General features: G+C 49.4%; 1 protein-coding gene across 1 annotated transcript; it reads right to left on the bottom strand.

Annotated features, from left to right (window-relative positions):
- Positions 1-208: 208 nt before the first annotated feature.
- LOC122177171 (PHD finger protein 7-like) lies at positions 209-2,772 on the bottom strand. Its single transcript, XM_042866329.1, has 8 exons — positions 2,721-2,772; positions 2,307-2,398; positions 2,118-2,219; positions 1,733-1,857; positions 1,390-1,552; positions 1,165-1,271; positions 830-943; positions 209-677 (listed from the first exon to the last, which is right to left on the bottom strand). The coding sequence occupies exons 1-8, from the start codon at positions 2,770-2,772 to the stop codon at positions 209-211; spliced, it is 1,224 nt and encodes a 407-aa protein (XP_042722263.1).
- Positions 2,773-12,152: the final 9,380 nt, after the last annotated feature.

Genomic DNA, 12,152 nt, shown 5'->3' with positions numbered 1-12,152 from the left:
GAAGGCAGCATGGATGGACTCTCTTCCAGGTTGATTTTCTTTGCCGCTTGGGACCACAGCCGTCACATGACAGTGTTATTGCTTAGTGTGACAGATGGTCAGACATAGGAACTTAAGGCAACAGGAATAAGTGCCACGGGTGGCCCGTGGGCAGGGAGTGGCTTTGTGCCCGGGCTGGCCCCCGCTGCCTGGACCGGCTGCCACGGTCTCATCGGGGCCGGCTGCAGGAAGTTGAAGCGCGACGCCCCAGTGGGGATCGGCTTCGAGAGCGGGCCCGCCCTCGTTGCCTGGATTGTCTCCTGCGTGCAGGCAGAGGGGAAGCCCTCGAGGACCTGGATGGTGCTGGTCTGGCCGAGGTGTGGGTGCTGCTCTGAGCACCTCGGGTTGTTGTACGGCTCCCACCACGTTGTCTTCGGGGCTGACTCTGGGAGCCCGAGGCCCGGCCTTGCAACGGGGAGCGGCTTCTTGTACGGCCGGTCTCCTGCTGCCTGGGACGATTTGTGGCTGCACGTGTCCGGGATGTTCTGGAGGACCGTCTCCTCCTACCACGTCTCTGACGGGTGACCACAGCATCGCAGGTGTCCCACGCCCAGGCGTTTCTGCGCATGGCCCAGAAGGAGCAGCACCAGCGCGTGCCTTGTGAGCCACAGGAGCTGCAGAGCATTGGCTGACAGGGCCTGCGGAAGCAAACAGGTTGTGTCTGTGAGCACAAAGCGAGCCAAGGCAGGGAGCAGCCGGCACGGCTCTGGTGCTCAGCCCTTGCTCCCCCCAGCCTATGGTGAGGCTGAGATCCCACGCAGAGCCCCAGAGGACTGCGCAGGTCACTCACTCCTCTTCCTGTGCGCTCTCCCTGCCTCCTAGGTGAGTGCACGTGCTGGCACTGCAGCCACTGTGCCTTTCTCGCAGCGACTGGTACGCTTCATCGTCCCACCAAGATAGTCGTCTGCCAGAGAAGAGAGAGAATGTGATGAGTTCCCGGTGCCCCAGGCGTGAGGCAGACCCAGGGCACCCCTGTTCATCCCCCTTGAGCTTATTCCCAGCTACTCCGTGAAGCTGAGACCGATGCTTGCAGGACGGCAAGGGACTGGGCCTGCCGGGGCAGTTCATGGGCAGGCACAGCACCTGTGCCTGAGTGTCTGCAGAGTCAGGAAGAAGGAGACCAACCTGACTGGAATTTGGATCCCCAGCCTGGTCATTTGGGATTGGAATCTCCCTCTCTCTCCGCAGACAGGGCAGTAGAAGCGCGCGGTGGCAGCGAGTATGGCATGTCTCTGCAGGAGAAGCACAAGCGTGAGCGTGAGCGTGAGCGTGAGCGTGAGCGTGAGTGTGAGCAGGGCTGGCTGCTGCTGAGCACCGGCCGTGCCCACGGGGCGAGGGGAGGGCTCCTACCCTGATGCAGCCCCGGTGGAACCAGGCCTGTTTGCACACCGGGCACAGCATGGTGCGGTAGGACGCGCTGTCCCCCACGGGCTCCAGGCAGATGATGCAGATGGTGTTCTGAGACGGAGCTGCCTCCGCTGCCTGCTGAGGGCGATGCTCCCAGCAGAAGGACCTGCGCAGGAGAACAGAAGGGATGGGCATGGTGAGGAGTGCTGTGAGGAGCGCAGAGAGCCAGGAAAGAGTGCCGGGTCTGGGCTCCGGCTCTGGCAGGATGCTGGGAGGTGTGGCTGCAGGTTCCTCCCTGGGAGGGACAGGGAGGGACGGCAGCTTGGCTGCTGCTGACAGCCCTTACCTGTACTGCCCAAAGTACTGCATGACGCATTGCCCGTCCTCGGCGCAGGGCAGATGGAAGCTGCGCTCACAGCCTGTCTCCGCGCAGCTGATGGCAGCTCCCCTCCCGCCACAGACAAAGCAGTGCTGAAAAGAACAGAGCGGTCCCCGTCAGCGGTGGGCTTGGTGCCTCCGCGGCTGGCCCCACTTCTCCAGGCAGGGCGCAGGGTGTGGGCACCGCTGCCCCACACTCTGCAGAGCTGCCTGGCAGACGAGGCTTGTCTGCTGTGGTGGGGCTTTGTCCTGGAGCCGGTTGGAAGGGCCGCGATCGCTTTCTATAGGCCCAGGCAAAACCTTGGTGCGAGCCTCTGCCGGCACCAAGCTCCCCGTTCCGTTCAGGTGCTCACCTTCTGGTCTGCCAGCTGGATGGTGTGCTGGATGGCACCAGTGGAGAAGCCACAAATTCCACCCATTGGGCATCTCCATCCCAAAAGGCCATCGGCAAAGAACTGTAGGAGAGAAAAGAGCGGGATCTCGTGAGGCCAGCAAGGAAGGGAGCATCCCTGGCAGGAGCCCTAGCCCTTGAGGGGACTCACCAAGCAGAATTCGTGGGCACAGAGCCCACCACTGGCAAACGTCCGCCCGCAGATGTCCGGGTCGACCTGTGCCTGGCGGCACAGCATGCACACTGCAGAGGAAGGAGAGAGCAACCATGAGCAGCGCTGAGCACCTGGTGGGGTCGGGTAAGCCTGGCCATCCCCAGGGCCTGCCCCGTGCCTGCCGTGCCTGCTGAGGGGCAGGGCTGGAGGGGGTGAAAGGGAAGGGGGCATTGCGGGCCCAGCAGCGCCAGCAGGCAGCCACAGCCCAAGCTCAACCCCTGGCCAAGGAGCAGAGGGGCCCTGCCTGCCCGCGGCGCTGGGGAGTCCCCGCCTGCTCCTCCCTCCCCTCCCAGCCGCAGGCAGACCTGGCCTGGCAGCGGGGAGCCGCACGCAGGGATGCGGGGCTCTCACCTGGCTCCCCAGAGTTGGGGGTCTCCTCGGTCCGTTTGGACATGTTCGGCATTCACAGCGAGAAACAAGAGAGTCAAGAAAGTCCCTCCTCTCTCCGCGCCTCACCAAGCCGCACTGAGCACAGCCCCAGCCCGGCAGCCTTTGCTCTGCTCCCGGCCCCGCGGGTCACAATGGCCACCACTGTGACATCACCGTGACATCACGGTCAGCACCTCACGGGGGGGGCTGAGGGCACCGCACCCATGCGGGAGGGCGGCGGCTCCTGTGGGCAGCGCAGGGCAAGGAGCCCAGTGCTGTCGTCAGCAGGGAGCAAGGATGGCCTCCCTCGGGCCTTTTGCACCACATCGCAGCAGAGAGTCCAATAAACGTCTGCGGGTCAACAGCGCAGCCAGCATTTCTAGTGTGTGTTCCGAGTGACTCTCCACGGTCTGATGGTGGCAGGCCAAGGTTTTGAGCTGAGAAAAGAGGAGATCTGGTGAACTGCCAGCAGGAATTCCTCACTCAGAGGGCTGTGAGGCCCTGGCACAGCTGCCCAGAGAAGCTGCGGGGGCCCATCCCTGCAGGCGCTCCAGGCCGAGTTGGACAGGGCCCTGCTCTAACCTGACCTGACCTGACCTGCTGGGTGGCAGCGCTCCCATGGCAGGCACTTGGGGTTGGGTGGGTTTTATGATCCTTTCCTGCCCAAGTCTTCACACATCTCAGCTTCAACCCTTATACGGTTCCCAGAGGCAGAGTGGCCTAGGCAGGGCACGATTGCCTTCAAGCCTGCGTATAAAACGAGTCAGGAAAACTTCTGAGTCTGTTTTTTTTGCTTTCTTTGACCTGCTGGCAATGGTCACCATGCCAGAGACAGGAGAGGAGCGGTCCCTTGTCCAGGGCTGCAGTCCTGGAGTCACACTGGAGCATCCCTGCTCATCCAGCCTGACCATGAGAGTCAGCTTCTCCATGAAAGTCAGGCCAACGCTGATGGGAGAGCCCCCACGTCTAGAGAGCCGCCCTGTGCGGAGATGCTCACTGGATAGGGCTTCAGGCAGCCTGACCTAGTGGGTGGCAGCCAACACGCTGCAGGAGTTTGGAACTGCAGACAGAATTTAATGTCCCTTCCAAGCCAAGCCATCCCAGGATCCTGTGATTCAAAACTATCAGCTCTGCACCGGCGAGCACCAGGTCCAGCAGGGCTTCACCTCGGGTCGGTCCGTCTAGTTACCTGGACGAGGAAGTAATCCTCAGCAGACTCCAGGAATCTCCTGGACTGTCTGCCACCTGCCGTGCTGCTATCCTGGCAGGGATCCAGGTGGTTGAAATCCCCCATCAGGACAAGAGCCTGCGAGCGCGACACCTCCTGCGGCTGACGCAAGAAGGCCTCGTCAACAGGCTCCCCCTGACCAGGTGGCGTGTAGCAGACCCCAAGCACTAGATGCCCTTTCCTGGACCGATCCCTGATTTTCACCCTAAGCTCCTGTAGTGGTTTTGTGATTTTTCTTGTCGGTGTTCCACATCATAACATCATGGAAAGCAGTGGGAGTGGAAGAGTTAATGTTCTGGTTCTGTGGACTGCCTTTTTGGGACGTTTTGGCTCTCGGAGGGGAGGGGAGGGGAGGGGAGGAGAGGAGTGGCATTCCGCAGAGGACTTCTTGCCCAGAGCAAGAAAGGTGGAGCTCCTGGCAGGACACCGGCCTCTCTCCCTCTTAGGGACTCTCTCGGTTTTGCAGCAGGGAAGCACGTGGTTCCCTCTGCAGTCTGTCGCGTAAGGCTTCGGCTTTGGACGCTCTCATTGTGTTTGATGTACCTGGATTTGGTAAACTAAGGGTCTTCCTCAGATCGTTGCCGTTGCTCTGTTTTTTTTCTCTGTTAGACCCATCTACGATTTCCCTACCCTTGCCCGCAAGTCTGCTGCCTCTTTAGTCATGGGGCCGGGCCGACTGGCCGTAACCCTTCAACGCTTTCTTTGTTATCCTCTCCCCCTTTTTTGGGGGGTGGCCTGCAGCCCCTGTCAGGAACACAGATCTAGAGATAACTCCATGACAGCTCTCAGCCTGGTCATGGCTGTTACTCAGACACAGCTCTTTGCACTCTGTCCACTTCCTAACATAGAGGACAACACCCCCTCCCCTCCTGCCCCCGTCTATCCCTTCTGAAGAGCCTGGAGCCCTCAATCACAGTACGCCAGCCGTGAGATTCGTGCCACCACGTTTCCCTGATAACAGCAAGCAGATCGCTATTTTCCAAGCGCATCATGGCTTCCAACTCCTCCTGCCTATTTCCCATGCTGCGTGCATTAGTGGAAAGGCACTTCAGCTGGGCTTTCTGGCAGTCTAGCCTTCTAGAGGGGCCCTCCCTCAAACCTCCAAAAGAAACTTGAAGTTTTCCCCCACTGCTTCCTAGAGGGACAAGAGAAGGTTTTGGACAGGGAACTGGCAATATTAGCTCCTCTGGGGAGTTCCCAGAAGATCCTACAGCATCCCACAGGACACTTTGGAGGTTGTTCCCCGCAATCTCCTGGCGTGACAGCAACCCTAAGAGTTTCTTTGTCCCGCCTCACTTGGCTCTCTTCCCCCATCGGGCCTAGTATAAAAGCCCAGACTACTTGCTCTACCCTAGCGAGCCTCATGGCATCCCCTTCCATTCCCGCTTCCTACCTAGTTGCAAGCCCTCTCAATGAGCCCCGCTATCTCTTGGGCTGGGATCCGTTTCCTTCTCAGAGGCAAGTGACACAGGCCTGCAGCCATTAGACCGGGTGCCGAGCAAATGGCCCCGTGGTCAAAAAGCCCAAAGTTCTGTGGCGGCACCAGCCTCTCAGCCACTTGTCCATTACCTGGGCTCTGCCATCCCACTCCGTGTGCCTCACCGCCCCAGGAAGGATAGAAGCAAATGTCACTCGTGCTCCCACTCCCTCCACCAACCGCCCTACAGCCCCAAAGTCCTTTGGGTAGTTTGCAGGCTTCTCGGAGCTACTTCATGGCTGCTTGCCTGCACTAATGAAGTAATGGGTAGTAATCAGAGGGATGAACCAGGTCAGGGAGTTTTCTAGCTGTGTCCTGGACCTGGGCCCCAGGGAGGCGGCACACCTCCCTGTGAGTCGGGTCCGGTCTGCATGCGGGGCCTTCTGTTCCCATGCGGAGGGAATCACCACCACCGATAGCCCTTCTGTCTGTCTTAGCCGAGGCAGTCTGGAGACGCAGCGTCGACCGCCTCGCCCTTGCCTTTGTCTTAGGCAAAGCTTCCCGGGCCTCCTCGCTCACCTCGCCTTCAATTTACAGTGCCTGGCCCACGATGCCGAGCTGGGACTGTCTTCCAGTTCTCCCAGCTCTCTGCCTGGCAGTGACAGGACATGGGGTCCATCCCCCACTTGCTGGGGGGTGTCTCCCCGGCGCCTTCCTCCCTGGCATGCCTGGGAGTTTCTCCACCAGTCAATCTCTTGCTCTCACTCCCTGATGGTCCTTCACCTCTCCACCTCCTGCTTGAGCTGTGCCAGCATGCTGAGCCGATCTTCCACCTGCTCACCCCTCCACTCCTCAGGTGGAGTTCCTGCCGCCCTCCTCGGCATCAGCAGGCTCAGGCACTCCCTGCAGCCGGAGACCTGAACAGCCACACTCTTGCGCAGGGCCTCCATCTGGGTCGCCACAGCCTTTGCGGGGCAAGCTGGTTGCCTGGTGGAGATCGTGGCCTCGGAGAGACAGCACCTACTGCCAGTAGGTAAGCTGGTCTCCAGAGTTCTTGTCAGGACACCAGCATCTCTTCCTCTGTGAGAATCCTTCTTTGTTTTTTGGCTCAAAGCTTGCTTCCTGAGGTGTTTCTTGTGATAAGACTCTGAATGACTTATTGAGGAGGCAATTGATGGGTGCTGTGTGGCAATCAACGTCACTGTGTGGACAATTTTACATCTTTGGAGCTGTTTGCCTTTGGAAGATAGTGCTCAGTACTGTTTACTGGCAAAAGATCTAGCCTGTTACCAAGTAACTCCAGCTTGCTATGGAAGACTGGGGGATGATACCATTGTATCCTGTGAAGGCAAGATACAAGTTGGCGACTCCCTGCTCCCTTTTATTTGCTGGCAAGGCCAGGAAGGTAAGAACAAAGGAGTTTGGTGCTGAGGACCCAGAGCCAGAAGCTGCCACTCCAAGGAGAGCTGACTCAACCACTTTGGGTTTGAGATTTCACTCAAAGGAGAGCTGACTCAACCACTTTGTGTTTGAGCTGTCACTCCAAAGACAGCTGACTGAACCACTTTGAAAGCTTTGAAACGGGGCCATCATCACCATGGTGGTGGAGGTGGTGGTGGTGGTCGTCGTCATCAATAGAACAACTCTGCCTGATGACCCACCACTACTGAAGATCAAAGACTGAACTACGAACCACAATGGATCCATGGTGGTGACTATGTCCCTCTTGCTGCCTATAAAGACTCCTGTGCTGATTTCCCTTTTTTTTTTCCTGTTTCTGTTAAGCAAGGACTTAAAAAAAAAAACAACCAACCAACAAACAAACAAAAAAAAAAAAAACACTTTGTCTTTTATTAAAGATTATAGATCATATAATCATATAGATTATAGATCACATAGATGAATTTATACATTGTACTCATAACTATGAAGACCTCACTGGGACTGTATTTCCTATTTTGAGTGCTGCCTTTAGTGAAAATATGAAACCAACTAGTAGGAGAACCAGTAGGAGTCTGGAAGAAAAAAAAAGGAAATCATTAAACTCTTGAAAGAGTGTTTCTGAGAAAAGTTGGAGATGAAATGTAATGAATTTCATGTATATTAAAAGCTCCAGGAAAAGAAAGAAAAATGGGTTACATTCCATGTCTCTGTTGAGTAAGAAAAGATAAATCTAAGATAAATAGACTAATAAGTTTGAAAAGGAGAAGGAGAGTTGAATTCAGATTATTAGGTAAAGCTGTTATCAGACTGCTGAGGAAGTTTGCTTAGGTTTCAACCACAAAGCTTTTTAGGTACATAGTCAACGCACATTCTGTAAAGCCTGAATAATATCTGTGGGGAAATGTGTGAGACCACCTGCAACCTTGGATGTCAGGGGGAAATTCTTTACAGAGAGTGGTGAGGTGCTGGAACAGGCTGCCCAGAGAGGCTGTGGATGCCCCGTCCCTGGAGGTGTTCAAGACCAGGCTGGATGGGGCCCTGGGCAGCCTGGTCTGGTATTAAATGTGGAGATCGGTGGCCCCGTCTGTGGCAGGGGGGGTGGAGATTCATGATCCTTGAGGTCCCTTCCAACCCTGGCCGTTCTGTGATTCTAATTCTCCCTAAAATTCATCTATTTGTCCGTGCTTTTGTTTCGCAGTGGTAGCTAATTTGCTTCTTGTTAGTCATGTTTCATTACAATCCAGAATCTTCCTGGTTCTAAAAATTGTGTATTTGTGTTGTGTCTCATAGGGCAAATATGAGTTGAATTAGTTGAATGTTGTTTATATTTTTAGCCTGTACAATATCCTTTCCAAGCTTTTAAGGGACTACGTTATGTTAATGCCAAAATCTCTTAACGGAGTGGTTTTATTATTTATTATTTTATTTTATTAGATTGTATTTTTATTTTATTACACTTCATTTATTTTATTATTTTCATTTTTATTAAAGAATGGATTCAAGCCAATTATGTGAAATCCTTCAGGGTTGTTTCCACAGAAATTTTCAGTTTTATATGTTGCAGAATCTGTACTCCCTATGATTTTTCATATTCAAAATTGTTAATATTTCAAATAAACTAACTCAGATACCCTGAGAGACAAGAACAAGGTTGAAATATTCCCAGTCGGATCTCTTATGGTTCAAGCATACTTAATTTCCATTTCTAGTTCATTCAGCTCTTCATCAGGCTCATCAAAGTGATCTCATGTTCATGTCACATTTTGTCTTTGTAGAATCATTAGCTACCTTAATGTTAAACAGGAAAAAATCATATATATCATGAAAAATATTTAAGGGAAATGAGACAAAAAAAATGCACAATACAGGCCTTCTGATCTTCGAACATTCTTAGATTTTCTGAATGAAGTAAGACCTGACCGGCAAAGTTTATTTTTTATAACAGTATTTCATAATTTGGGTCTTTTAATAATGCAAAAAACAAACAGAATACTTTCTAACTAGCAATGCTTCTCTAAGTCTCCTTCCTGGTGCTCCATATCAACTCACTGCTGATACATATACTTTAATAATGGCTGCAAACTTTTACTTCTAGAGTGATATTTTTATATCTTGGCTCTTCAGTGTGGTTCAAAAAATAAGGTCCATATAAAGTCTACCTTAAGATTTATTGGCTACATTTTATCAACTTGTAAGCAATTTAACAGCCTGTTCCTGAAAAACTGATTGTGTCAAGGATTCTCTGACATTGAACACAGTGAAATAAGAGCTTTCCTATTCCATACCTGTCATCTTTCTGCCTTCAGATTCAGTCACTGATTTTTGCTTCTCCAAGAGCACATAATACACATGAATGCAGAGAGAGGAGGAAGTGAATTATGTTCAGGTGGATATTGTGTTGGAACCCGAACATACAAATTGCAGAAGAAATAGCACCCTGAAGGCATTAAGTTTTTTCTCCATAACATTAGAGCTAACCAAAGCTATGAAATCGTTACAGAAAATAATATTGTTTCCTTCAAGTACTGAAATTTTATTTGGAAATGTGATGTACTAATTTTTCTAAACTTGATTTATAGCTGTCATCATGTAACACTCTAAAACCTATTGCAAAAATGCTTATTTCCAATGAACTGAATTACAAAGAACATAGCAAGAAAACACTCAAACCATGGGGAGCCACTTGCTGGTGACTAGTGAACTAGCAGCAGACAAACAGTAGCACTATTCCAGCATTTCCTAAAGAATTCAAATGTTATCCCTAGACATATCTGGAAATCTACATATAAAACCTGCTGTAAAAAAATTCATATCAGACTGTATCAGTTTTCCATTAGAAAAGCTTAAGTGTTTTGCTTGAAGAGAATTGAACATGTTTTTTTTCTAAGTGTGGGCTGTAGTTTAAATTTGTGTTTAATAGCTAATTTCAAGATGGACAGCACTCTGAGTAGCCTGATCTAGCTGTAGATGTTCCTGTTTATCATAGGAGAGTTAGTCCCTTCCAACTCAAATGATACTATGATTCTACTTTCTTCCAATTTTTTTACTGGACTTGTAGTCCTACATTTTGCCTTCACCTGTGCTCCTGTGGCTGACTCATTGCTTGCCTCAGGTGATCAATCAGAAGTTCAGGCTGTGATTCAGCAGTTCCCACATAGAGAGGAAGGTGATTGTCCCTTCTACTTTGGCTTTGTGAGGCCCAATCTGGAGTACTGCATCCAGACCTGAGGCTCCAAGAAAGATGTGGAGCTGCTATAGCAGGTCTAGAGAAGGGCAATGAAGATGATCAGAGTGTTGGAGCACCTTTCCTATGATAAAAGATTGAGGGAGTTGGTTTTATTTAGCTTGGAGAAGAGAAGGCTTTGAAAGATTGCTATTTTCCACTACTTGAAAGGAACTTATGTGCCACAACTTTTTTGCAGGTAGTTAACTGACACTGTGTCATAGCAACTGTAGTGTGTTTTTGAAACTGAGACATTTAAAAGTAACAGAGATGAGATTTTCAAATTGCAAATTTCGTAGGACGTAATGTCTTTGTAGGAACTTATAACAGCTTCTCAAAAGCAAAATATTCTGACAATTCGAAGTCACATTTCCAGAACAAGGAATTATTATAGCATCTCTGAATCTGTTCTGTTAATAATATTTTAAGATCAGAACAACTGCCAGAATATTAGTATATTTTCTGTGAAGGAAGATTCTGCTTGTGATTATTACCCATAGGAAAACTGAGATTTTCAGATTTTTATTTCTCAGAGGTGGACAGTAGTCTGTCAGTGGATGACAAACTAGCTCTCTTTTAAAAATTACTCAATCAAGCTAAGAATAAATATTCTTTAAATTACTTTTGTTCTCAACAAATGTTCCCAATCTTGTTACCTTTCCTTGGACCACAAGTCATAAAAAGATGCACTAGTAGTACTAGTTTAATTCCTAAATATTCCATTGCTTCTCTTTGATCACTTCTATTTACTACTAAACAGATATACTTTCTCTTTTAATTCTTAGAGAACCAACAATATAAATTAAAATGGTATCACAGCCTCCCTTTTCCTCTCCTTCCTTGCTCAATACCTCAGGATAGGTTTTTTTATTTTATTTGTCTCTCCAAGTTGAGAACCTAATGTCAGACTTTCCATCCTTTCTATTTTGTCTATTTGTCCAGAAGACCGTATTGCTTAAATAAGAAAAGGCTCTGCTCGCATGAGGGAGGTAAATTTGAAGGAAATGAAACACACTCAATGAGACTGAAGTAAAGCCAAAATAAAAGGGGAAATTGAATGTCAGAATTAATTTCCATTTCTGTCTGAAGGCACCTAAAAGGAACTTGGGCAAGGAAACATATCAACTATCATAATTGTTTCCTCTTCCATTACTCTCTTTTTCTGGATATTTTTTTTCCACTATTTCTATAAAGAAATTGCTAATCTAGTTGGCATCAACAATCTACACTAAGTTGTTACACCATACTCAGGAAAATTTGTTCTCTTAATTATTTGGCATAAATAGATTGCAAAACAATCTGAAAAAAAAATTACTGTTATCTATTCCCACAGCTAAGCAACTTGCTTCTTTCAGAGAGTACAAACAAAATCAGAAGTTTCTAGCACATGCTTACTCTTTTATTGTTTGTTTTCCAGGCTACCCATCCCAGCAGTCCCCACAGGCCTACAGGCTTGCCTGTGTGCACCTGCATGAAAGGAAGTTTTCCTCTCATACGCTTCGCAGTTTGCAATTTGTTATTTTTACAATTAATTAAACCCTCTGAGATCAGCTTCTTTTGCACTTTGCAGAGAAAATCTGTGCAGAAGAGCTTTTTAGCAAAAACTGCAAGAAGCAAGTACAAAGAACTTTCAAATTATTGCTGTCCTGACACCATCTAAGAAACACTTTTGGAATGATTCTGTCTTCCTGGTGATGCAGTTGTTTACTCTACAGGAACCTGTAGTCCGTGGTCCATTTGTTGTCCCTGACATTAAAAAAGTAGCAACAGTTTTGATAAGGTGGTGACAGTGAAGGGGAAGCTGATCAGTGTTTAGATTTTTTGCCTGTTCAACATTTAATTTTTGATATGTTTAAAGAGAAATATGTGTACAAATAATCATTTGGTTTGTTTACAATTATTTAAAATGCTTGGTACACTTAGAAATGCCAGCAAGTACCATTATAGTTCTAGATCATTGTCATAGAATCAGTAAGATTGGAAAAGACCTCTGAGTCCTAAGACTTAAGACCAAAGACCTGTAGTCCAACCATCCACCTTCCTGTAATAATGTCCACTAAACCAGATCCCTAAGTACTACATCAACTCTTAAATAACTCCAAG

This window comes from Lagopus leucura, unplaced genomic scaffold, assembly GCF_019238085.1.
Source record: "Lagopus leucura isolate 7727_CA_CO unplaced genomic scaffold, USGS_WTPT01 Super-Scaffold_810, whole genome shotgun sequence".
Classification (NCBI taxonomy): Eukaryota; Metazoa; Chordata; class Aves; order Galliformes; family Phasianidae; genus Lagopus; species Lagopus leucura.
Note: the sequence above shows the minus strand (reverse complement) of the source record. Positions and strands in the feature narration are given on the sequence as shown.

Excerpts from the sequence above, each read along its gene's own strand:
- LOC122177171 (XM_042866329.1), bottom strand. The coding sequence starts at position 2,772 with ATGCCGAACATGTCCAAACGGACCGAGGAGACCCCCAACTCTGGGGAG. Across the intron at positions 1,858-2,117 it reads TCCAGCTGGCAGACCAGAAG|CACTGCTTTGTCTGTGGCGG; the intron begins GTGAGCACCTGA and ends TGTTCTTTTCAG. Across the intron at positions 944-1,164 it reads GGGATCCAAATTCCAGTCAG|ACGACTATCTTGGTGGGACG; the intron begins GTTGGTCTCCTT and ends CTTCTCTGGCAG.